We start from the raw sequence: 26,652 nt of genomic DNA on the forward strand, positions 1-26,652 counted from the left end.
CAGCTCTACTCTCTGGAGCTGCCCAGCACCTGGAGTGATGATAGGGGTCACATGTGTGCAGTGCCAGCTCTTACAGGGAGGAAAAAGCTCTTTCCTGCTTCCTGGCTGCAGTGCCTGCCTCCACTGCCAGGGCTAGTGGACCGAGCACGCAGGGAGGTGTCTGCATTATGCCCTTGTAGCTGCTATAGGCACAGCCACCCTCTGATAGGCCTGGCACGATGGCAGGGTGCTGACCAGTGCCTGTCGGGAGGAAGGAGTGGCACACTGCATATCACAGTGTGGGGCTTCAGTGCTATTTTGCTAGCCAGGGGGATGGAGCATCTGAAGATCCTGGGAGTTCCCAACCTGCTGGGTTGAGTGTTCTGAGATGATTTTTCCACCTGTCCTTTCTCCCAAACTGCAAGCTCTGTATAGTCGTTGCCCCTTTCACAGCCCTCTTGCTGTTGGGAAGTCTTTCAAAGTGCCCACCTTTCTTTTGTCCCAGAGTGGCTGGTTGTGGGTACCTGTTCTCCACAAGTGGTGGAATCTCAGTCTCTCTGAGTATTCTGCCTGTCTTTGCTTTCCAACCCCTCTAATATCCAGAGCATCACATAATGTGGGTTTGTGCTCCCAAAGCAGATCTCCAGGGGTGAGTGTTTAGTAGTTGTGGGCTTCTATTCTCTCCCCACTCTGTTTCTCTTCCTCCTGCCTGTGACCTGGGGTTGTGGGAGGGCCTGGGTCCCACCAGATCATGGCTTTGCTGCTTTAACCTTTTCTGTGAGGTCTTCTCTTTTTCCCAGATTAGGCCATCTGTTGCAGCCTTCTTTCCAGTTGCTCTTTCAGGATTAGTTATATTTGCTGTATTTTCATGTTATATGTGCTTTTAGGAGGAGGTTTCTGCCTCAGTTCTCATGTCACCATCTTTTTTCCTGCTCTTCAACTTTTATTTTAGTTTATTACTGATTGCTGTATTTTGAATGGGTAGAGTACATGGCTTAGGAAATGAAATCTCCTCACCATCTCCTATTGTCTGCCACACCAAAGGCTATCCATTAACATCATGCTGTATAAGCCTGCAGACTTTTTCTATACTAACATACACACACATGCACACGTCACTATGTCCAGTACCTGTTCTTATTTGATGCCTATATTGCACTGCACTAGTTACATATTTTTGTATCATCCCTCTAAGTGTGTCTGTGAACAAATGGGTGTTGAGATATATAACACACAGATAATATGCATGTGTGTTGATAAAGACATACATATATGAATAGGTTTAAAAAATAAAAATGGTCTGATATGTATTACTGGCCAACTTCTTTTTCTGTAACTTGCTTTTTTTCTTTCAACTTACATTCTGGTCAATTTTAAAAGCCAGAACATTTACCTCTACTCTACCTGCTCATCTTTAAATGCCATATAATATTTTTGAAAGGGATCTAGGAGAGAGGTGACTCTACCACCAAGGTGATCTATGAAATAATAGAGAAATGAGAGACGGGAGCTTAAAAGACTGCAATACTACAACCAGACCTTTTATCTATGTCTAACCTCCCTGTATGACAATGAGAGCTCAAGTGATGATGTGCTTTTAAGTGCTCACTCAAATGAACCCCAAATTACATCATGCTGTATAACTCTATTGGTGTATATGTCTGAAACTCCTTTGCCCAAGTGTAACTCTTGCCATGAACGTGGCAGTATAACAGGAGTTAGAAAAGAGTTAAAAATAGAAGAAAACATGAGAAGAAGAGATTTCTGTTTATAAAGTAGGAAAGTTTTCCACCTAAAATTATAGTTTACTTTTTAAAGCATTTAACAAATAAAAAATATAATGACATTCTAAAATATATTGATCATGCTAACAACTTGTACTGCATTGGTTTGTGAAAGAATAATTAGTTAGAGACCATAAGGAATGATGGGACTTACTGAATATAGCTGTTCTTTCCAAGTAGCAACCTAATTCTTTGTATCTCCAAAAGGCTCTAATATCAAATTAAACAAGTTTCAATATTAAATAAAACATGAGGTCCTATACCTAAGGATCTGAAAAGCATAAAAGTATTTGTGAAATATAACAGCATAAATCCTTTATGATATGTAATAATTTTCAAAACTTTGTTCTACCTTTGTCTAAATGAAGCAAAATACATAGAAAACATAATTAGAAAAATTAGACTTTTTAAAACATAATAAAGCAAAAATATAGAAAACAGTAACATGATTACCATTTGCTCATATTTAATGGCATCCTTCTCTGCAATCTGAGCTGCCCTTTCTTTATTCATGTAAGCTGCTTTTAATTTCTTCTCCAATTCTCTGAGCTCAATACTGTTTAAAAAAAACAGAAATTTAAAATTGAGGACTATGTTAATTTTAAAAATAACCTATATCTGAAATTTAAAAGAATTTTTTCTAAATGTGTAAAATACACTTAAATTATTACTTAAATATTTTGAAAATACCCTCTCTCCCTTCATCCAAAAACGAATCAGAATGTGTATAAAATGGAATGTTTTAATTGATTTTCTGGACAAAACAACCCTATTGTTTTCAATAATCACCACTAAAAATTTCCTTGCCAGTTCCTGGCTCAGAGGTGCTTATCACTATTGGTTTGAATTCCTGTCCAGCTACTGATACTATCACTATCAAGATCTATAGTGGAGGGGTTTAAACCTAAGCAAGTTACTTAAATTTAATACCTTAATTGTTATCTGTAAAAGTAGTAATTGTGAGAACTAAATTAGTTAATGTGTATAAAGAGATTAGAAAAGTACCCGTTATACAGTAACTTTTTTTTAATGATGATTATGAAGAGAGAGTGATCATGGGTAAGTTTGCTTCACTTCTCTGGGCTTCTTTACTTACCTGCTAAAAAATGGGGATTGACCTCAGACAATCTCTGAACTGCTTTTGAATCTATCATGTCCCTAACCTTAGTGAAAACAAATTGCCATTTAAAACTTTTCATTTTAATGTGCCAGTCATAATTCTGAATATGACATAATATGAATTATGAGTTCAAAGGGTCCTTAGATGTCACCTAGATGTACTACATAATTTTTACTGGAACACAGAGTCACTTACCTATTATAAACTCAACTTACAAGTATCCCATACCTACAAAGAGAAAGTCCTAATGGGTAAGGAAAGGGAGATATTCCTGGTGGTGTTGTGTCCTTCTTGCCTTTACTGTTGTAGATACAAATGTATATGACATAAGATTGGCTTCTTTCATAAAAATAATAATATAAATGAGAAATAATTTTCTAGGTTAGCCTACGTATTTTACTCTACTAAGATATTGAGATGTTTAAAGGGGGTTTTTGTTGGAGTATTAATGTGCATAAACCAATGTACAAATCCAATCACAATTCATAACATTGCCTGTATTTAAAAAATGCATCAAATTCCAAACAACCAACATGTACATAAATGATCTTCATTTGAAGAACAAGTCCACACATTTCTATTGGATATATACCTAGAAGTAAAATTTCTGAGTCAGGATAGACTTGTGTTCAAACTTAGTAGATGTCAGTTTTCCAATGCTTTTAGAGATTTACACTCTCATAAATTTTACCTAAGTGCTTTATACATCCTTAGTAAAAAATATTTTCTTTTTATTATTTTTAAGTTAATCACTCTTGTGGGTATGTAATATATCGCTGAGGTTTTATGTTTCTCTATTACTAATGGAACTGAGAACTTTTCATATGTCTGATTCATGTATTTTCTGTGGAGTTCTTTTCAGTATTTTTTTGCCAATTTTTATACTGAATTGTCTACTAATTATTGCTACATAAAAGTTCTTTGTATGTTCTGGATACGAGTCTTTTGTTGGTTATACGCATTGCAAATACCTCCGACCATCTGTGGTTACTCTCATAGCAGTTTATTTAGATGAAAGAGAAGTCTTCTAATTTACCAATCTTTTTCTTTACTGTCAGGGACATTTGTATCATGTTTTAAGAAATGTTGCCTACCCCACAGACATAAAGTAGTACTATCCTGGAGAGGTACTCTCCAACTTTGGTCTTCTTAAAGATTGTCTTAGCCATTCTTGATACTTAGTATTTTTATATATATTTTATAATCAGCTTGTCAAACATCATAATATATACAAAACTGTCTTGGATTCTGATTAGGATTCTACTGCATGCATAAATCAATTTGGAGAGTATTGAAATGTTTAAAATAAATTTGGAGAGTACTGAAATGTTTAAATAAACAAGGTATATCCTTCCAATTATTTAGTTTTTAAAAAGTCTATCAATAATGGTTTATTTTTGTTTTGTTTTGTATTGAAATTTTACACCTATTTCATTAGGTATTTATTTTTATGCTCATATAAATTATCTGAAAAATTTCAATTTTCTGTGGTGCTTAATTCTCCTATGGAACTTCAGTTGCAGAAGGATGGGATAGAAAATTCAAAAATAGATCCATGCAAATACACATACTTACTTTATGACATAGCTGGCAGTACCGTGATTTAGAAAGAGATTTTTATAAATGTACTGGATCAATTAGTCATATGTGAGAAAATGAATTTGATTTCTAATTGTTGCTGATTTACAGAAATACAATTAATGTAGTATGGAATTCATATCCAACAGCATTGCTAACCTTATAATTTATATGTAGGCGCTTTTGGGTTTTCTGTGTACATAATCATATCATCTGTGAATGATTAAACTTTTATTTCTTTACTGCTAATACTAACATCTTTCATTTACTTTTCTCGCCTTATTGCACTGGATGCACTTAATTGGTGTGTCCAATACAGTGATTCATAAAGTCAGAGGAAAAGTGTTTAACATTTGTCATTAAATATGATGTTACTGTAAATCCCTTTTATTCCTAAATTTGCCAATTTTTTTTAATTATACGGTTTTTTATGTCATTGGCTTTTTCTGCTCATAAGGTTTTTTCCTATTATATTCTGTTAATGGGTTGAATTAAACTTATTAATTTTCTAATATTAAACCAACTTTATGTTTCTAGAATGAATTAAATTTGGTCAGATATTTTATCTTTCTCACATACCACTGGATTTGATATTGACTAATATGTTTCAGATTATAATAGCTAAATTCATGAGAAAAATTAGTCTACAATTTTCTTATCCTATTCAGGTAGAGACCTGATTAAAAATTGGGAATTATTCCCTCTTTTCTCATTCTGAAAAACTACATACCTAAAGATTGGTGTTACTTATTCTTTAAGTGGTTTATAACATTTACCAACCACCTAGCCATGTGGGTTTATGTAATTATAGATGCAGTATCTTTAAAACTTACAGGAACATTTAGCATTCTATTTCTACTTATGCCAGTCAGTTTGGTAAACTTTGCTATTTAGGAATTTTATCTAAATTTTCTAATTTATTTGCATAGAATTGTTCACAATAACATGCTATGATCTAGTAAATATCTGTATGACCTAGAGTGATATTCCATGATCAGTTCCTAAAATTGGTTATTCATGCATTCTCTTTTACACTTTATCATTCTTGCCAGGAATTATTATCAATTTCAATAGCATTTTTAAAGATACACTTTTGAGCTTTGTTGATTCTATGTTTACATTCTAATTCATTCATTTCTACTCTTTTGTAATCTTTCCAGATAGAAATTTGCTTTTCATCTTCTAATAATTCCAGATGTAGTGCTTTTTAGTAGTCATTTCAGATTATAAGTATTCTCAAGGAACAGCTTTAGCTACACCCCATAAATTTGGAGTTTTTCTTTTAATCCTGTAACTTTTTTTACTGTGCTAAAATATAACAAAAATTTTCCACTTTAACCATTTTTAAGTATACAGTTCAGTAGTGTTTATCACATTCACAATATTCTGCAACCACCAATACTTTTCCCAAATTTTTTTTCATTACCTGTAACAGAAATGTTGTACCTTTTTAAGCAATAATTCCCCATTCCTCCCTCCCCTTAGTTCCATGGTGACCTCTGTAATCTATGTTTTTTTGTGTCTATAAATTGCCTGTTCTAGATATTACATATAAGTGGAATTAAACAGTATTTGGCCATTTGTGTCTGGCTCACTCCACTTGACAATGCTTTCAAGGTTCACCTATAATGTAGCATGTATCAGAACTTCATTCTTTTTTATAAGTGAATGATATTCCATTGTATGTGTACACCACAATTTATCTACTCATCTGTTGACAGACACTTGGGTGATTTTTAACACTTGGCTATTATGAATGATCCATCATTGAACATTGGTTTACAAGTATCTGATTAAGTCCCAGTTTTTAATTCTTTGGGTGTATATCTAAGGGTGGAATTGCTATATTATATGGTAATTTTATACTTAACTTTTTAATCACCATATTGTGTTCCACAGTGCCTACCTCCATTTTACATACCAGCAATGGCCAAGGGTTCCAATCTATCAACATCTTCACCAATACTATTTGCTTATTTTCTGTTGTTTTCATTGTAGCTATCTTAGTAAGTGTGAAATGGTACCTTGTAGCTTTGATCTGCATTTGCATTTCCCTAATGATTTATTATGTTGAGTATTTTTTCATGTGCTTATTGCCCATTGTCTCTCTTCTTTCGGAAAAATCTCTTAGTACTTTGCCCATTTTAAATTGGGTTGCTTATCTTTTGTTATTAAATTGTAGGAATACTTTATACATTCTGGAAAGTAAGTCCTTACCAGAGGTACAATTTGCTTCTCTGGCCTGAGTGAGTTGTGAGTTAGGCAAAACAGATGAATGTCTTGTGTCAGTCTTTCAGGTAGCCTCCAGGCAGGTTACAACATAAATACACAATAATATTCTAAGATCTGCTCTGCTCCCTCCATAACCAGGGGCAGATACAATAGGGCTACTGTCTTCAAGACTGCCTCAGAGCTTGGAGGGGACAAAGCAAGGACAAGTCAAAATATCACAAAGCTTTGCTACCATTTCTAAACTGCACTTTTCTTGATTCAGCATTCACTTGGTTGCTACACACCTTTGACTGTTGCCCATAGTTCTTATAAAGTTGGTTCTGAAAGTTTCTGCCTGTTTTTTGGAGGTTTTGGGGTTGTTTAGACAGGCATTTGGAGCTAACTACCTCACCATTTTGCTGAAGTCAATCCAATCCTGCAACCTTACTATATGGTATTTTTATTAACATTGTTAAAAATACTTTCTAATTTCAATTTTGATTACTTCCTTGGCCTCAGGGTTATTTAGAAGTACATTTTAAAATATCTAAACATACAAAGATTGTCTAGGTATCTCTTTTGTTACTGCATCTAGTTTAATTCCAGTGTTGTCTGAGAACATACTATCTATGACTTAAATGCTTTGAAAATCTGTTGATAATTTGTTCTGGCATGACGTATAGTCTATTTTGGTAATGTTTCAAATATGTTTATAATTACTAATATAGTTAGGTTTACATTTACGATCTTAATATTTTATTTCTATTTGTTCTATTTTAGGTTCTCTTTTCTTTTTGCCTATGTTGAGTGTCCCCAAGGCCACCACTCCCCCTCCCCTGGTTCAGCCATTCACTAGGAGGACTCACAGGACTCAGCATGTATTCATAATCATGGCTATGATTTATCACAATGAAATATGAAATGCAGAGCAAAATCGGTAAGGGGAAAAAGGCACATGAGACAAAGTCTGGAGGAAATCAGCTGCAAGTTTCCAAAAGTCCTCTCCCAGTGGAGTCACACAGAACATGCCTAATTCTCCCAGCAATGAGTCGTGACAACATGAGTGAAATGTCCACCAGGAAAGCTCATTGGAGGCTTAGTACCTAGAGTTTATATAAGGGGCTAGTCATGGAGGCACCCTTTGCCTTGCACATACCAAAATTCCAGACTCCCAGAAGGGAAACAGTTTAGGTACTCTTATCACAGAGTGGTAGAAACCTTTCCCAAATCCAAGTTTCCCAAGCCAGCCAAGACCAAACCTGCAAGCAGTACTTTCAAAGGCTATCAGTCTCAGGCCTGCTATGGTAACTGTTTACTACATAGTGTCTTTTTAGATTCACCATTTATCATATTTTCTTTTCTCTTAATTTAATTGCATATTCTCTTTTCTAATTTTTTATTAGAGATTACAAATCTAATAAAATTTGTCCATTATTTTTTACTAAACAATAAAAGCTTCTTGACCACTTTAACTCCATGTATTTACTTCCTATCTTACTTTTATTATAGTTGTATTTTAAACTTTATATATATTTCAGTGCCAAAAGACATAATAGAATGCTTACACATTCAAATTTCACTTATATTTACTACACATTTACCTGCCTGAAGTTCTGAAATTAATGTTGGGATCAATTTCATTCTTCTACCTGAAGAACAACTTCTAGTATTTCCCTTAATACAGGGTTATTGTGATCAATTCTCTGGTTTTGTTTATCTGAAATGTTATTTTTTTCATCCACCTCCACTACTTTACTTGACAGTTAACATCTTGATTATCAGTCAGAAATGTAACTGTATTGGCATAAGTGAGGAACTGGTTATATATTTAATAAGGAAAGACTGTCTCTTCTTTGAGCTAGTTTTTGCTCAACTAAAATACAAATTGTATATAAGGTACTTGTTTTTGCTTTCATAAAGCTATGTGTTAACTATGTTATAAATATATAGTTTCTAACAATTATATAATTATAATTGAAATTATAAATTATATTTAGTGCTAAAATTAAAACAGGATTTCTAAAAATGGGCAGTGAGTTTCTCCTCTCCAGTTAAAAGCACTGATAAAATTAAACTGTCTTTTAAATATTTTCTTTAATTAAAAAAATTATGTTCAAAAATCAAACAGAAGAGTCCCATGACTTCAGAACTCAAACAGCTATTTTCAAAATAAATTTCTATGAGTTTTAAAAATTAACCCTGGGTTTTGAAAATTGATCTCTTTTAAATTTAAAGAGGCTAATCTTAATATAGTAATTTTGAACTCTTTAGGATATATTTTAAGCACCACAGCAAACATTTCCTTGAATTTAAACTTCCTGATTTGCATATGAATACACTGATCAGAGAAATGGCCCATTTCTGCATGTCAGTCAAAATTTTACCATGGCTTATGTACAAAATAAAACTCTTAGCAATTTGACACTGCTGAGAGGCAGCATACTTTATATGAAAGAGTGCTCAACTGAATGACTTTTGTCTTAAATTTGAAGAAAATTTTCACGGGAGAAATTCTAGATTGACTGTTATTTCCTTTTAGTCCTTTAAATCTACTGCCTTCTAGTTTCTAGTGTTTCTTTTCAAAATTCAGTCATTCCTTATTGCTGCTCCTTTGAAAGTAGTAGTCTTTAGGGTGTGGCACTTTTGTGATTTTTTTATTTTTTATGATTTTCTCCATTGGATTTCAAGAGTTTGACTAAGATGAGTATAGTTGTGGTTTTCATTACTATTGTATACTAACCTGTGCTTTATGTATTTTTATCATAAATCCAACAATAATTAAATTGTCTTGTAAATATTTTCTTGAATTAAAAAAATTATGTGCTGGGATTATTGTGGAAGGGGCCGCCCTCTGCCTACCCTGCAGCAAAGGCACTGCCTGCTGGCTCACAGGGTGGAAGGGATGGGCTCAGGGCCGGATGGGGGGTGTGGGCACATGATGGCAGGGGGTGCAGAACAGCAGGATGCTTGGGTGCACTGCGCCCAGGCTTGGCTGCTTGGGACGAGAACACAGTGCTAGGAGCTGACTCCTGCAGGCACCTTTCTGGTTGAGCAGTTTTCTCAATTCAAATATTGCTTCTGCAGCACCTCTTTCATTTCTACTACCAGGATCAAAATTATACAAGTTAGAACTTTCGAGCATAGCAAGTATCTCAAATTTTAAGTTCTCTGTATTTTTCTGTTCTTTCATCTTGCCATGGTTTATTCTGGGTATTTTCCACTAACTTGTTCAACATTATCTTTCATCTGTTTCTATCTAATAAAATCTAATTAAATTCTGTATTATTTAAGTAAAACATGGACTAAAGTGTGCAAATCTTAAGCATAAATCTTGTAGAATGAGGTTGAACACCCTGCCATACACTTACTGGACAAACTCTGCTCCACTTCTTAACTCTCAGCCATACTTTTGGAATTAGCAGAAACCACCAGGAGAAATGTAGCTGCAGATGCCAGGCTCACCATTCTGGTTTTCTTCCTTTCCCAGAATTTATTTTTATTTTGTCTCCAGATAGTCTGTTCTCAGAGGGAACAAACATTAATCTGAAAACCTAGTCTGAAACCGCTAGAAATGTAAAGCTCTTCTATTTAATTCTCTCTTTTTTGGTATCATTAATCTACATTTACATGAGGAACATTATGTTTATTAGACTCCTCATCACCAAGTCCCCCCCACATACCCCATTACAGTCACTGTCCATCCTATTTTAATTCTTTTATCAGTGGATTAGACAAAAACATGATGAAAGTATTTTTCATCTTCAGATAATATAAAACCATGAATGGTAACTAACAATGATTGAAGAATTAAGGTCCCAAAAGATAGTCTGAGACCAAAACAATATGAAAACAGCAGTAATATTAAATCTTTTTTTTTTTAAGAATTAGTAATCCATTAGAAACTTCGATAGGATTTGTGGACTCAGGAAAGCATACACACAGGTACATTTCCCAAATATATGAACATAATTCAATGAGGCTCCGAACTCCTGAAGCTCATCTGTGGCTCATATAATCTACAGAAACCCTGTTCAATAAAGATAAAATGTAACAACTATCAAAGTAAATTTCCAATATATTCAACTACATAAGTACAGGATGGGCATTTATTCAGCCCTGATGTTTCATAAACAGTGTGACACGGCTGCCCCTCAAAAGGAAGTCAGTGGGGGAGGCTCAAGATGGCGGTGTGAATAGGGCGGCGGAAATCTCCTCCAAAAACCAGATATATTTTTGAAAATACAATGAATACAACTACACCTAAAAGAGAGACCAGAAGATACAGTACAACAGCCAAGCTACATCTACATCTACAAGAACTCAGCATCTCACAAAAAGGGTAAGATACAAAGCCACGACCCGGTGGGACCTGAGCACTGCCCCCACCCCAGCTCACCAGCAGGAGGAAAAGAATCAGAGTGGGGAGGCAGTGGAAGCACAGGACGCTACATAACCAGCCCTAGTAATCTGCACCGGGAACACAGACACACTTTGCATGGTGTACTGGATATTAGAGAAATGGAAAAGTAAAATCCGAGATCATATTACATTAAAATAGCAAAGATCAAAGACCAGGACACAGTATTAAAGGCAGCCAGAGAGAGAAAAAAGATCACCTACAAAGGAAAACCCATCAGGCTATCATCAGACTTCTCAACAGAAACCTTACAGGCCAGAAGAGAATGGCATGATATATTTAATGCAATGAAACAGAAGGGCCTTGAACCAAGAATACTCTATTGAGCATGATGATCATTTATATTTGAAGGAGGAATTAAACAATTCCCAGACAAGCAAAAGTTGAGGGAATTTGCCTCCCACAAACCACCTCTACAGGATATTTTAAAGGGACCGCTCTAGATGGGAGCACTCCTAATGCTAAATAGATGTCACCAGAGAAAATAAAATCACAGCAAAGAAAGCAGATGAACGAAATACTAACTAAAGGCAGAAAATAAAATAAACTATTTATAAAAGCAGTCAAAGGAAACACAAAAGAGTACAGAATAAAACACCTAACATACAAAGAATGGAGGAGGAATAATAAGAAGGGAGAGAAATAAAGAATAATCACACTGTGATAATAGCTTAATAAGAGAGTTATGTTACACGGTTTGATAGTAAAGAAGCTACCCTTGAACCTTTGGTAACCACGAATCCAAAGCCTGCAATGGCAGTAAGTACATATCTTTCAGTAATCACCCTAAATGTAAATGGACTGAATGCACCAATCAAAAGACACAGAGTAATAGAAAACAGAATGGATGAAAAAGCAAGAAGACCCATCTATATGCTGCCTACAAGAGACTCACCTCAAACCCAAAGACATACACAGACTAAAAGTGAAGGGATGGAAAAGGAATTCAATCTTAGGCAACATTAAGAAACATAATCTAGAACAATGTGGCTAATAGTCCCACTCTTAGGGGTACTAAGCAGTATCCTGGAGTATTATACATAATTGTGGGGGCATATTTTGTTAAGGAACACCAGTAACATAAATTATAGAAGAGAGCCCGAATAGTGAAGAAACTTGAAACCATGTTACATAAGGAAGAAATGAAGGAATGAAGGACATTTAATATACACAAGAAAAAATTTATTGTATTCATAAATATGAAAGGCTTTAGTTCTCAGAACTAAATTAATTTGTTAGTTCTCAGAAGAACTAAATTAATTTGTCTTTTTTTTCCTCTGACAGCAGAACTGAGATAAATGCATGGGGGGGATTACAGGGATATCAATTTTGAAACAATAGGGGGGAAATATTATCAAACTTAGGGTTGAATGAAAAAGAAAGTTCCTATTGCAGTCAGAGGTGTTACACCACAGCTGACCAGGCACTTTCCAGAAATACTGTAGGAAATTTACATAGGGGTATAAAATTAACTTAGGTATAGCCTAAGGTTTCTCTAAAAGGAGGATGCATGAATCAGCTTTTTATTAAAGGTCATTTTAAGAATTATGAGGAAAGAGCAGAGGGGACTGGCATTTATTTCCAACTTAAATGGTACACCTTACTTCTATGAATAATTTTCTCAAATGAATGGACAGGACTTTAAGCAATACATATTTCCAAGCAGAAGGGTAACTAAGTGCAATGGTAAAAAGAAAGAAGTTTCACTCTCAGGTGCAAAGCATTACATAAAATTTTAAAGATAAAGACTAAATAAATGAAATGTATAGAAAACAAGATACCTGTTTTCCCTTACTTGTTGCCTCATCTTTTCATCCTTTAGACTTTCATGTTTAAGTTTTGCCAATTCTGTAGCCAATTTTTCTTCTTGTTCAAGTTGGAGTTTCCTCAATCTTTTATTTTCTTCTGCCTGAATAAAAAAAAATTAACTTAAGGTGTTTGTCTTCCAGAATCAGATTTTTTTCATCAAGGTTGAATTTATTTGTTTTATAAAAGAAAATGACAAGTGCCCTCACAGCAACAATCTACTATGTTTTATTTTAAAATACAAAATACCTTTCCAAATAGTTTACAATGGAAAATTACAAAGATCACCAATAGTAAAATGAGTATTAAAATACACCCTCAGGTAGCCATCACTCATCTTCAACAATTATCAATATTTTGCCAATTGTTTTTCTCTACTCTTCCTCTCCAGTCTTTCTTTTTGTTTTTTGTATTTGCTGGAATATTTTCAAACAAATCCTAGGCATATCATTACCATGTAAATGACTCAGTATTGATCTCTCTCTCTTCTTATTTAACAACTATATCATTAACATGCCTAAATAAATTATAGATAAAAATTCCTTAGTAAGGTCTAATATTAACCTTGTCCACATTCAGGTTTCTCCAGTTGCCACAAAAATGTTTTTGTTGTTTGTTCAAATCAAAATCCAAATATTACAAGTGGCTATTATTTCTTTTAAGTCTCTTTTATTCTGTAATAGGCACCACAATATACACACTTTTTTTTCCAAGCCACTGATCAGCTTGAGTAGGAATTAGGACATATGTCCCATAATGTCCCACATATTGAATTTGATTGCTTCCCCAGGATATCATTTAACTTGTTTCTCTTTTGTATTGCCTGTAAAATAGTAGAAAGATCTAAAGGCATCATTATAGTCTATATTTAGAAAGAATAAGCACATGAAAAGATAGCTAACATCACTAGCCATCAGCAAATACATGTTAAAACTACAATGGTATATCACTACATGTCTATGAGAATGGCTAAAATGAAAATAGTGGCAAAACCAATACTGGTAAGAAACTGCATTACTCACACATTGCTGGTGGGAATGTAAAGTGATACAGCCATTCTGGTGTCATTTGGTAGTTTGTTATAAAGCTAACATGCAATTACCATACAACTCAAGTGTACTCACACATTTATCCCAAAGAAATGAAAATTTCTGTTTATTTAAAAACCTGTACCCAAATATTTACAGCATATTTATTCAAAATAGCCAATACTGGAAGTACCCAGAAATCTTTCAACAGATGAGTGGTCAAATAAACTGTAGTACACACATGCCATGGAATACTCTGCTTAACAAAAAGGAATGAAGTACTAATGCAACCAACAACTTGGGTGAATTTCTAAGAATTATGCTGAGTGAAAAATTCCAATCCCAAAAAGTTATATATAATACTGTTTGATCCCATTTATGTAATGATTTTGGAACATGTTTCTTTATTTTAAAATTGAGGTATGATTCACATAGCATAAAATTCACCTTTCACAATCCACGACTCAGTGGATTTTTAGTACATTCACAGTGTTGGGCAGCAATCACTAACTAGCTCTGGAACTTGTCTTTTAATAAGACTACTTTTTTGGAGTTTTGGGTTCACAGCAAAATTAAGCATAAAGAGAATTCCCATATACCCTCTTCCCATATACACACATGCACAGCAACCCATCACAATCAACATCCACAGGAGAATGGTACATTCGTTACAATCAATAAACCCACATTGACATACCATTATCACCCAAAGTCCATAGTTCAAAGTAGGATTCACTCCTGTTGTAAATTCTACAGGTGTTGACAAATTTCTAATGACATATATCTACCATTACAGTATCATTCAGAATAGTTTCACTACGCTAAAAATCCTCTGTGCTCTACCTGTTCATTCTTCCCTCCCCCCAACCCTGGTAACCACAGATCTTTTTTTTTTTTTTTTTTTATCCATTCATATTTTTTTTTTTTTAGAGGGCATCTCTCATATTTATTGATCAAATGGTTGTTAACAACAATAAAATTCAGTATAGGGGGGTCAACGCTCAATGTACAATCATTAATCCATCTCAAGCCTAATTCTCGTCAGTCTCCAATCTTCTGAAGCATAACGAACAAGTTCTTACATGGTGAACGAATTCTTACATAGTGAATAAATTCTTACATGGTGAACAGTACAAGGGCATTCATCACAGAAACTTTCGGTTTTGATCACGCATTATGACCTATAAACAATCAGGTCAAATATGAATATTTGTTTGAATTTTGTACTTGATTTATATGTTGATCCCACATTTCTCCTATTATTATTATTATTTTTATTTTTAATAAAATGCTGAAGTGGTAGGTAGATGCAAGATAAAGGTAGAAAACATAGTTTAGTGCTGTAAGAGGGAAAATGTAGATGATCAGATGATCAGGTGTGTGCCTATGGACTAAGTATTAATCCAGGCTAGACAAGGGCAGCAAGACATCCACGGATGCAGAAGATTTCTCTCAAAGCAGGGGGGGTGAGGTTCTGAGCCTCACCTCTGTTGATCCCCAAATTCTCACCTGATGGCCCCCCTGCGACTGTGCCTGTCTTAGGTTGTTCCTCCCTTGAGGAATCTTACCCGTCTCTGGCTAACCAGTCATCTTCCGGGGCCATACAGGGAAATGTAAAGTTGGTAAGTCAGAGAGAAGCCATATTGTTTGCAAAGGTTAGCTTTTTACTTCTTTGCAGATTTATGCCCTGTGGCTTCTATGCCCAGCACTTGTCTCGAGGTATCTTTACCACCTGGAGGAATTATGATACTCGGTAAATTCGATATGAGGCACGAATTCTATTTAAGGGTTGTAATTAGGAAGGAAGAAGAAAAGCTATAGATGTAGCATATGAGGGAAACTTGGGAGGATTGATTATTTCTTTGACATATCTTCTTGTATAGTACCTTAAGTATGTATAGGTTTTAAACTACTAACTAATTTGCACACACATATTAACATAATAGGAATACGGTGACATAAACAAAGCAAATCTATAATTACCATCCATCTCCAGTGAAGCCAAGAAAACCATTTAGGCACCCTAGGCATTTGTGAAAATTTATCTATGATATGATGGATATTGTCCAACTGTACTTGAACCATCAGACAAATTAAAGCAGCCCATTTCTGGGATCTGTTCACATCCCATATGTTCTTTTAACCATAGATAGTCTATACTCATGAGATTTTGGAGTGCTACAACTTGCACCCCTCCCAACTCCTGGTTGAGTTCCAACAGTACAGATCCGGTCAAATTCGTTGTCTCACTGTATGCACATGCCAGCCTAGACATCTCCCTCCTCATTCTTATGGCAAGTCCAGGAGACGGTGGGCTGGATGCAGCCACAACTGCAGCATCGTCCGGATCCCTGTGGAGGCTTTTTGATGATCATCCCCCGGCACAAGTCCTCCAGAGAGTGCTGATGCCGGAAGCTCCTCCTCATATCGTATCTTAGTTCATTTTCTGGGTATCCAAGCTAGGCCTTGATCTTCTGCATAGAAACAAACAGACCCTTTGCCCACACTTTGACATGCCCTCTATACCATTGTGCAGAACTCATTGGAGGTCAGCACACAGTAACTGCTTTTTTTTTTTTTTAAATTAAGAGAAAGGAATATTATCAGAAAAGAGTACCTCCATAGCTGATCATCTGACACCCTTTAAGTGATCAACATTAAGGATATTTAAAGCATGCGTTGATCTTTGATTTACCAATAGTTTTATCCTGTTAAGGAGTAATCCCCCTTTTCTTTCTTTCTTTCTTTCTTTCTTTTTTTTTTTTTTAAATTTTTAATCTACACTTACATGAAGAATACTATGTTTACTATGCTCTCCCCTATATCAGGTCCCCCCTAACAACCACATTACGGTTACTGTCCATCAGCTTAGCAAAATGTTGTAGAGTCACTACCTGTCCTCTCTGTGTTGTGCAGCCCACCCTCCCCTTGCTCCCTCCCCCCCATGCATACTAATCTTAATACCCCCTTCTTTTTCCCCCCACTTACCCCTCCCTGCCCACCCATCCTCCCCAGTTCCTTTCCCTTTGGTACCTGTTAGTCCATTTTTGGGTTCTGTAATTCCACTGCTGTTTTGTTCCTTCAGTTTTTCCTTTGTTCCTATACTCCTCAGATGAGTGAAATCATTTGGTATTTCTCTTCCTCCGCTTGGCTTATTTCACTGAGCATAATACTCTCCAGCTCCATCCATGTTGCTGCAAATGGTTGGATTTTTCCACTTCTTATGGCTGAGTAGTATTCCATTGTGTATATGTACCACATCTTCTTTATCCATTCATCTACAGATGGACATTTAGGTTGCTTCCAATTCTTGGCTATTGTAAATAGTGCTGCGATAAACATAGGAGTGCATCTGTCTTTCTCAAACTTGATTGCTGCATTCTTAGGGTAAATTCCTAGGAGTGGAATTCCTGGGTCAAATGGTAGGTCTGTTTTGAGCATTTTGATGCACCTCCATACTGCTTTCCACAATGGTTGAACTAATTTACATTCCCACCAGCAGTGTAGGAGGGTTCCCCTTTCTCCACAGCCTCGCCAACATTTGTTGTTGTTTGTCTTTTGGATGGCAGCTATCCTTACTGGTGTGAGGTGATACCTCATTGTAGTTTTAATTTGCATTTCTCTGATAATTAGCGATGTGGAGCATCTTTTCATGTGTCTCTTGGCCATCTGTATTTCTTTTTTGGAGAACTGTCTGTTCAGTTCCTCTGCCCATTTTTTAATTGGGTTATTTGTTTTTTGTTTGTTGAGGCGTGTGAGCTCTTTATATATTCTGGACGTCAAGCCTTTATCGGATCTGTCATTTTCAAATATATTCTCCCATACTGTAGGGTTCCTTTTTGTTCTATTGATGGTGTCTTTCGCTGTACAGAAGCTTTTCAGCTTAATGTAGTCCCACTTGCTCATTTTTGCTGTTGTTTTCCTTGCCCGGGGAGATATGTTCAAGAAGAGATCACTCATGTTTATGTCTAAGAGGTTTTTGCCTATGTTTTTTTCCAAGAGTTTAATGGTTTCATGCCTTACATTCAGGTCTTTGATCCATTTTGAGTTTACCTTTCTATATGGGGTTAGACAATGGTCCAGTTTCATTCTCCTACATGTAGCTGTCCAGTATTGCCAGCACCATCTGTTGAAGAGACTGTCATTTTGCCATTGTATGTCCATGGCTCCTTTATCAAATATTAATTGACCATATATGTTTGGGTTAATTTCTGGGGTCTCTAATCTGTTCCACTGGTCTGTGGCTCTGTTCTTGTGCCAGTACCAAATTGTCTTGATTACTATGGCTTTGTAGTAGAGCTTGAAGTTGGGGAGTGAGATCCCCCCTACTTTATTCTTCTTTTTCAGGATTGCTTTGGCTATTCGGGGTCTTTGGTGTTTCCATATGAATTTTTGAATTATTTGTTCCAATTCATTGAAGAATGTTGCTGGTAATTTGAGAGGGATTGCATCAAATCTGTATATTGCTTTCGGCAGGATGGCCATTTTGATGATATTAATTCTTCCTAGCCATGAGCATGGGATGAGTTTCCATTTATTAGTGTCCCCTTTAATTTCTCTTAAGAGTGACTTGTAGTTTTCAGAGTATAAGTCTTTCACTTCTTTGGTTAGGTTTATTCCTAGGTATTTTATTCTTTTTGATGCAATGGTGAATGGAATTGTTTTCCTGATTTCTCTTTCTATTGATTCGTTGTTAGTGTATAGGAAAGCTACAGATTTCTGTGTGTTAATTTTGTATCCTGCAACTTTGCTGTATTCCGATATCAGTTCTAGTAGTTTTGCAGTGGAGTCTTTAGGGGTTTTTATGTACAGTATCATATCATCTGCAAATAGTGACAGTTTAACTTCTTCTTTACCAATCTGGATTCCTTGTATTTCTTTGTTTGTCTGATTGCTGTGGCTAGGACCTCCAGTACTATGTTAAATAACAGTGGGGAGAGTGGGCATCCCTGTCTGGTTCCCGATCTCAGTGGAAATGCTTTCAGCTTCTCGCTGTTCAGTATAATGCTGGCTGTGGGTTTATCATATATGGCCTTTATTATGTTGAGGTACTTGCCCTCTATTCCCATTTTGCTGAGAGTTTTTATCATGAATGGATGTTGAATTTTGTCAAATGCTTTTTCAGCATCTATGGAGATGATCATGTGGTTTTTGTCCTTCTTTTTGTTGATGTGGTGGATGATGTTGATGGACTTTCGAATGTTGTACCATCCTTGCATCCCTGGGATGAACCCCACTTGGTCATGGTGTATGATCCTTTTGATATACTGTTGAATTCTGTTTGCTAATATTTTATTGAGTATTTTTGCATCTACATTCATCAGGGATATTGGTCTGTAATTTTCTTTTTTGGTGGGGTCTTTTCCTGGTTTTGGTATTAGGGTGATGTTGGCTTCATAGAATGAGTTTGGGAGTATTCCCTCTTCTTCTATTTTGTGGAACACTTTAAGGAGAATGGGTATTATGTCTTCTCTGTGTGTCTGATAAAATTCCGAGGTAAATCCGTCCGGCCCCGGGGTTTTGTTCTTGGGTAGTTTTTTGATTACTGTTTCAATTTCTTTGCTTGTAATTGGTTTGTTTAACTTTTGTGTTTCTTCCTTGGTCAGTCTTGGGAGGTTGTATTTTTCTAGGAAGTCCATTTCTTCTAGGTTTTCCAGCTTGTTGGCATATAGGTTTTCATAGTAGTCTTTAATAATTCTTTGTATTTCTGTGGAGTCTGTCGTGATTTTTCCATTCTCATTTCTGATTATGTTGATTTGTGTTGACTCTCTTTTTCTCTTAATAAGTTGGGCTAGAGGCTTATCTATTTTGTTTATTTTCTCAAAGAACCAGCTCTTGGTTTCGTTGATTTTTGCTATTGTTTTATTCTTCTCAATTTTGTTTATTTCTTCTCTGATCTTTATTATGTCCCTCCTTCTGCTGACTTTAGGCCTCATTTGTTCTTCTTTTTCCAGTTTTAATAATTGTGATGTTAGACTATTCATTTGGGATTGTTCTTCCTTCTTCAAGTGTGCCTGGATTGCTATATACTTTCCTCTTAAGACTGCTTTCGCTGCATCCCACAGAAGTTGGGGCTTAGTGTTGTTGTTGTCATTTGTTTCTATATATTCCTTGATCTCTATTTTGATTTGTTCATTGATCCATTGATTATTTAGTAGCATGTTGTTAAGCCTCCATGTGTTTGTGAGCCTTTTTGTTTTCTTTGTAGAATTTATTTCTACTTTCATACCTTTGTGGTCTGAAAAATTGGTTGGTAGAATTTCAATATTTTGGAATTTACTGAGGCTCTTTTTGTGAGCTAGTATGTGGTCTATTCTGGAGAATGTTCCATGTGCACTTGAGAAGAATGTATATCCTGTTGCTTTTGGATGTAGAGTTCTATAGATGTCTATTAGGTCCATCTGTTCTAGTGTGTTGTTCAGTGCCTGTGTGTCTTTACTTATTTTCTGCCCGGTGGATCTATCCTTTGGGGTGAGTGGTGTGTTGAAGTCTCCTACAATGAATGCATTGCAGTCTATTTCCCTCTTTAGTTCTGTTAGTATTTGCTTCACATATGCTGGTGCTCCTGCATTGGATGCATATATATTTAGAATGGTTATATCCTCTTGTTGGACTGAGCCCTTTATCATTATGTAGTGGCCTTCTTTATCTCTTGTTACTTTCTTTGTTTTGAAGTCTATTTTGTCTGATATTAGTACTGCAACCCCTGCTTTCTTCTCACTGTTGTTTGCCTGAAATATGTTTTTCCATCCCTTGACTTTTAGTCTATGCTTATCTTTGGGTTTAAGGTGAGTTTCTTGTAAGCAGCATATAGATGGGTCTTGCTTTTTTATCCATTCTATTACTCTGTGTCTTTTGATTGGTGCTTTAAGTCCATTTACATTTAGGGTGACTATTGAGAGATATGTACTTATTGCCATTTCAGGCTTTAGATTCGTGGTTACCAAAGGTTCAAGGTTAGCTTCTTTAGTATCTTACTGCCTAACTTAGCTCGCTTATTGAGCTGTTATATACACTGTCTGGAGATTCTTTTCTTCTCTCCCTTCTTATTCCTCCTCCTCCATTCTTCATATGTTGTGTGTTTTGTTCTGTGCTCTTTTTAGGGGTGCTCCCATCTAGAGCAGTCCCTGTAGGATGCCCTGTAGAGGTGGTTTGTGGGAAGCAAATTCCCTCAGCTTTTGCTTGTCTGGGAATTGTTTGATCCCACCATCATATTTAAATGATAGTCGTGCTGGATACAGTATCCTTGGTTCAAGGCCCTTCTGTTTCATTGCATTAAGTATATCATGCCATTCTCTTCTGGCCTGTAGGGTTTCTGTTGAGAAGTCTGATGTTAGCCTGATTGGTTTTCCTTTATAGGTGACCTTTTTCTCTCTAGCTGCCTTTAAAACTCTTTCCTTGTCCTTGATCCTTGCCATTTTAATTATTATGTGTCTTGGTGTTGTCCTCCTTGGATCCTTTCTGTTGGGGGTTCTGTGTAATTCCATGGTCTGTTCGATTATTTCCTCCCCCAGTTTGGGGAAGTTTTCAGCAATTATTTCTTCAAAGACACTTTCTATCCCTTTTCCTCTTTCTTCCTCTTCTGGTATCCCTATAATACGAATGTTTTTCCTTTTGTATTGGTCACATATTTCTCTTAGTGTTGTTTCATTCCTGGAGATCCTTTTATCTCTCTCTATGTCAGCTTCTATACTTTCCTGTTCTCTGGCTTCTATTCCTTCAATGGCCTCTTGCATCTTATCCATTCTGCTTATAAATCCTTCCAGGGATTGTTTTACTTCTGTGATCTCTTTCCTGACATCTGTGATCTCCTTCCAGACTTCATCCCACTGCTCTTGCATTTTTCTCTGCATCTCATCCCACTGCTCTTGCATTTTTCTCTGCATCTCATCCCATTGCTCTTGCATTTTTCTCTGCATCTCTGTCAGCATGTTCATGATTTTTATTTTGAATTCTTTTTCAGGAGGACTAGTTAGGTCTGTCTCCTTCTCAGGTGTTGTCTCTGTGATCTTTGTCTGCCTGTAGTTTTGCCTTTTCATGGTGATAGAGATAGTTTGCAGAGCTGGTACAAGTGACCGCTGGACGAGCTTCCCTTCTTGTTGGTTTGTAGCCTTTTCCTGGGAGAATAGCGACCTCTAGTTGCTTGTGCTGGGCAGCTGTACGCAGACAGGGCTTCTGCTTCCTGCCCAGTTGCTTTGGGGTTTATCTCCGCTGTTGCTGTGGGCTTGGCCTGGCTGGGGCTGTTCCTCCAAAATGGTGAAGCCCCGTTGGAGGGGGAGCGGCCGGGAGGCTATTTATCTCCGTAAAGGGCCTCTGTGCTCCCTGCTGCCCAGGGGGTTAGAGTGCCCAGAGATCCCCAGATTCCCTGCCTCTGGTCTAAGTGACCTGTCCTGCCCCTTTAAGACTTCCAAAAAGCACTCTCCAAACCAAAACAACAACAGCAACAATGAGAGAGGGAACAGAAAGAAAGAAAAAAAAAAAAAAAAGGAAAAAACAAGCGATTTTTTTTTTTTTTTTTTTGTCCTCAGGTGCCGGTCCCAGGCACCCGCTCACTGGTCCTGCTGCCCTGTCTCCCTAGCACCAGGGTCCCTGTCCTTTCAAGGCTTCCAAAAAGCACCCACCCACCGGTCCCGCAGGGAAGGAACGCTCGATATTCTTTGTCCTCAGGCACTGGTCCCAGGCACCTGCTCACCAGTCCCGCCGCCCTGCCTCCCTAGCACTGGGGTCCCTGTCCCTTCAAGGCTTCCAAAAAGCACTCGCCAAAAAGAGAGAAAAAAAGGGGAAAAACGCGCGATTTCTTCCGTCCTCAGGTGCCGGTCTCAGGCACCCACCCACCGGTCCCACAGGGAAAAACGCGGGATATTCTTTGTCCTCAGGTGCCGGTCCCAGGCACCCACTCACCAGTCCCGCCGCCCTGCCTCCCTAGCACCGGGGTCCCTGTCCCTTTTAGGCTTCCAAAAAGCACTCGCAGAAAAGAGAAAAAAAAAGGGGAAAAACACGCGATTTCCTCTGTCCTCAAGTGCCGGTCTCAGGCACCCGCCCACCGGTCCCGCAGGGAAAAACGTGGGATGTTCTTTGTCCTCAGGCGCCGGTCCCAGGCACCCGCTCACCAGTCCCGCCACCCTGCCTCCCTAGCACTGGGGTCCCCATCCCTTCAAGGCTTCCAAAAAGCACTCGCCAAAAAGAGAAAAAAAAAAAAAAAAGGGGGGAAAAACGCGCAACCTCCTCCGTCCTCAGGCACTGGTCTCAGGCGCCCGTCCGCCGGTCCCGCAGGGAGAAACGCGGGATATTCTTTGTCCTCCGGCGCCGTTCCCAGGCACCTGCTCACCGGTCCCGCCACCCTGCCTCCCCAGCAATGGGGGCCCGTCCCTCTAAGGCTTCCAAAAAGCGCTTGCCAAAAAAAAAAAAAAAACCGCTCCGGTTTCTCTCCACCCGCCGGGAGCCGGGGGAGGGGCGCTCGGGTCCCGCCGGGCCGGGGCTTGTATCTTACCCCCTTCGCAAGGCGCTGGTTCCTTGCAGGTGTGGATGTGGTCTGGATGTTGTCCTGTGTCCTGTGGTCTCTATTTTAGGAAGATTTTTCTTTGTTATATTTTCATAGCTCTATGTGTTTTTGGGAGAAGATTTCCACTGCTCTACTCACGCCGCCATCCTGGCTCCGCCCCACCACAGATCTTTTTACTGTCTCTATAGTTTTGCCTTTTCCAGAATGTCATGTAACTGGATTCAGATTGGCTTCTTTCACTTAGTAATACACATTTAAGGTTCTTCCATGTCTTTTCACAGCTTGATAGCTCATTTCTTTTAGTGCTGACATATTCTATTATCTGTATTATATATCCATTCACCTACTGAAGGACATCTTGGTCGCTTATGCATTTTGGCAATTATGAATAGTTGCTACAAACATCAATGTGCAGGTTTTTAGGTGGATGCAAGTTTTCAGAGTATTTTCATCATCCCAAAAAGAAACACCATATTTGATAGTGTCATTCACAATTCCCCTTAGCCCTGCGAGCCTCAGAAAACCACAAATCTACTTTGTATCTCTATGGACTTGCTTACTCTTGATATTTCATTAAAAGAAATCATATAGTATGTGGCCTTTTTGTATTTGGCTTCTTTCATTCAGTATAATGTTTTCAAGGTTCATCCACGTTGCAGCACGTATCAGTAATTCATTCCTTTTTATGGCTATAAAATATTCTACTGTATAGCTATAACACATTTTATGTATCCAGTTATCAGCTGGTAGGCCATTGAGTTGTTTCCACTTTTTGGCTATCATGAATAATGCTGCTATGCACATTCATGTACAAGTTTTGGTGTGGACATGTTTTCAATTATCGGGTATATGATTAAGAGTAGAACTGCTTGGTAATACGTAACTATGTTTAAACTTTTAGGAACTACCAAACCATTTTCCACTTCTTGGAGGAACTACCAAACTGTTTTACACTTCTAACAGCAATGTACGATGGTTCCAAGTTCTCTACATCTTTGCCAACACCAATTTTACTTCTTTTTAAATTATAGAAATACTAATAGGTCTGAAGTGGTATCTCAGTTGTGGTTCTGATTTTCTTCTCTCTAATGACTAATGAGAAATGGCTTTGAAATCCTTCTTTGGAGAAATGGCTATTGAAATCCTTTGCCCATTAACATTTTTTTAACCTTTTTATTGTTGAGTTATGTGTATATATAGCATTCTTGAAATGAAAAATGGAGAACGTATAAGTGGTTGCCAGAGTAAGAGATAAGGTAGGGGTGGACAAGAAAAAGTATGCTCCATTAAAAAGTATAAACAGACATAAAAACAAGAAGTATAAAAAAAGTATAAAAAGACAAAACGAAGGGTCCTTGTGGTCATGAAACTCTTCTGGATATTAACTGTGGTACTGGATATATAAACCTACACATGTGGTAAACTGTTCGGAAGTAAATACACACACACAAACACATGAACACAAGCAAAACTGGGCAAATTTGAAGAAGATTGGTGGATTGTATATTGTTGATATCGTTTGTGATATTGAACTATAATTTTGCAAGATGTACCATTGACAAAATTGGGTGCAGGGTATACAGGATCTCTCTGTATTATTTTTTTACAACTGAACATGCATCTATAATTATCTCAATAAAAATATGAATTAACAGGAAGAACAGCTTGTATGTATGATGACACAAAGCAAATGGAATTCTTATACGTTACTTGAAGAAATACAAAATAGTACACCACGTTGGAAGACAGTTTGGCAGTCTCATAAAATGAAACACCCACTTATCATATGATCTATCCATCTTACTCCCAGATATCAATTCAAGAGAAATGAAAACGTATGCTCATAAAAGAGTTTGCAATCAAATGTTCATAGCAACTTTGTTCATAATTGCCCCAAATTGGAAACAACTCAGATTTCCTTCAACCTGTGAATGGATAAACAAACTATATACAACCATGTAATAGGACACTACTATACCATTCAGCAATTAAAAGGAATGATTTATACAACATGGAATCTTAAATTTGTTTTGCTAAATAAAAGAAGTCAGATCCAAAAGAAGACATATTGTATAATTCCATTTATATGATACTATGGAAAAGGTGAACCTATTGGGACAAAGAGAAAATCAATGGTTTCCAGAGATTTAGTGGGGAAGTAGGGATTCACTACAAAGGAAACTTTTGGTGTGATGCAACTGTTTTGCATGATATTTATCAATGGCAGAAATAAATCTGTGCATTTGTCAAGATTGACAGAACTGTACATCACAAAGAATGAAATGTAATATGCAAAATTTTAAAGAAAACAACCAGAACATCCCTACCATACACTACTACACAATAACTTGACATATCCAACTAAAACTTAGATGACTCTCAAGAGCATTATGGTGAACTCTCTGGGATTCTTAGATCTGGATGTCTGTTTCCTTCCCCAGGTTAGGGAAATTTGCAGCCATTATTTCTTCAAATAAGTTTTTTTTATCCCATTCTCTCTCTTCTCCTCTGAGAACTCTATTTTGCAACTATTATTGCAGTTGATGTTGTTTCATGGCTCTCTTATCTTTATTTCTTAAATTGCTGTTCTGTCTGGGTGATTTCCAGTGCTTTGTCTTCCAGTATGCAGATCCATTCTTCTGTTTCATCCAGTCTGTTGCTGAACTTCTCTAGTGTATTTTACAGTTCTCTTGTATTCTTCAGTTATGTTTGGTACTTCTCCCAAGTGTGTCCATCTCCCAAATTTGGTGAGCATCTTAATGACTGTTACTTTGAACCACAAAAGACCCCAAAGGGCCAAAGCAATCTTGAGAAAGAACAACATTTTAAGTATCATATTCCCAGATTTCAAACTATACTATAGCAATCAGAACAGTATGGTATTGGCCTAAAAATAGACACATAGGTCAATGCATCAGGATAGAGAGCTCAGAAATAAACCCACACCTATATTGTCAATTAATTAAAGACAAAGGAAGTAAATATACATAGGGGAAAGGACAGTCTCTTCAATAAATGGTATTGGGGAAACTGGTCAGCTACATGCGAAAAATGAAACTGGACCACTATCTTACACCATATACAAAAATTAACTCAAAATGTATTAAAGACTTGAATGTAAGACCCAAAACCATAAAACACCCAGAAGAAAACATAAGCAGTAAACTCCTTGACCAATCTTAGTGATACTTATTTTGGATCTGCTTCCAAGGCAAGAACAACAAAAG

General features: G+C 36.9%; 2 protein-coding genes across 3 annotated transcripts in view; one reads left to right on the top strand and one right to left on the bottom strand.

The window, feature by feature from the left end:
• Positions 1-9,781, top strand: part of TEX9 (testis expressed 9) — a 98,840-nt gene extending 89,059 nt beyond the window's left edge. The window contains exon 12 of the mRNA XM_073211893.1: positions 7,453-9,781. Within this exon, the coding sequence (XP_073067994.1) occupies positions 7,453-7,479 (27 nt within the window). The 3' untranslated portion in view covers positions 7,480-9,781. The remainder of the gene's footprint in view (positions 1-7,452) is intronic.
• Positions 1-26,652, bottom strand: part of MNS1 (meiosis specific nuclear structural 1) — a 68,085-nt gene that overhangs the window by 25,691 nt on the left and 15,742 nt on the right. The window contains exons 3-4 of one of the 2 annotated variants that reach the window (XM_073211890.1): positions 12,871-12,998; positions 2,217-2,319 (exon numbers count right to left, since the gene is read on the bottom strand). In XM_073211890.1, coding sequence (XP_073067991.1) covers positions 2,217-2,319; positions 12,871-12,998 — 231 coding nt within the window. The remainder of the gene's footprint in view (positions 1-2,216; positions 2,320-12,870; positions 12,999-26,652) is intronic. The other variant, XM_073211891.1, reaches the window with a different exon arrangement.

The sequence above is a fragment of the Manis javanica genome, chromosome 8 (assembly GCF_040802235.1).
Source record: "Manis javanica isolate MJ-LG chromosome 8, MJ_LKY, whole genome shotgun sequence".
Classification (NCBI taxonomy): Eukaryota; Metazoa; Chordata; class Mammalia; order Pholidota; family Manidae; genus Manis; species Manis javanica.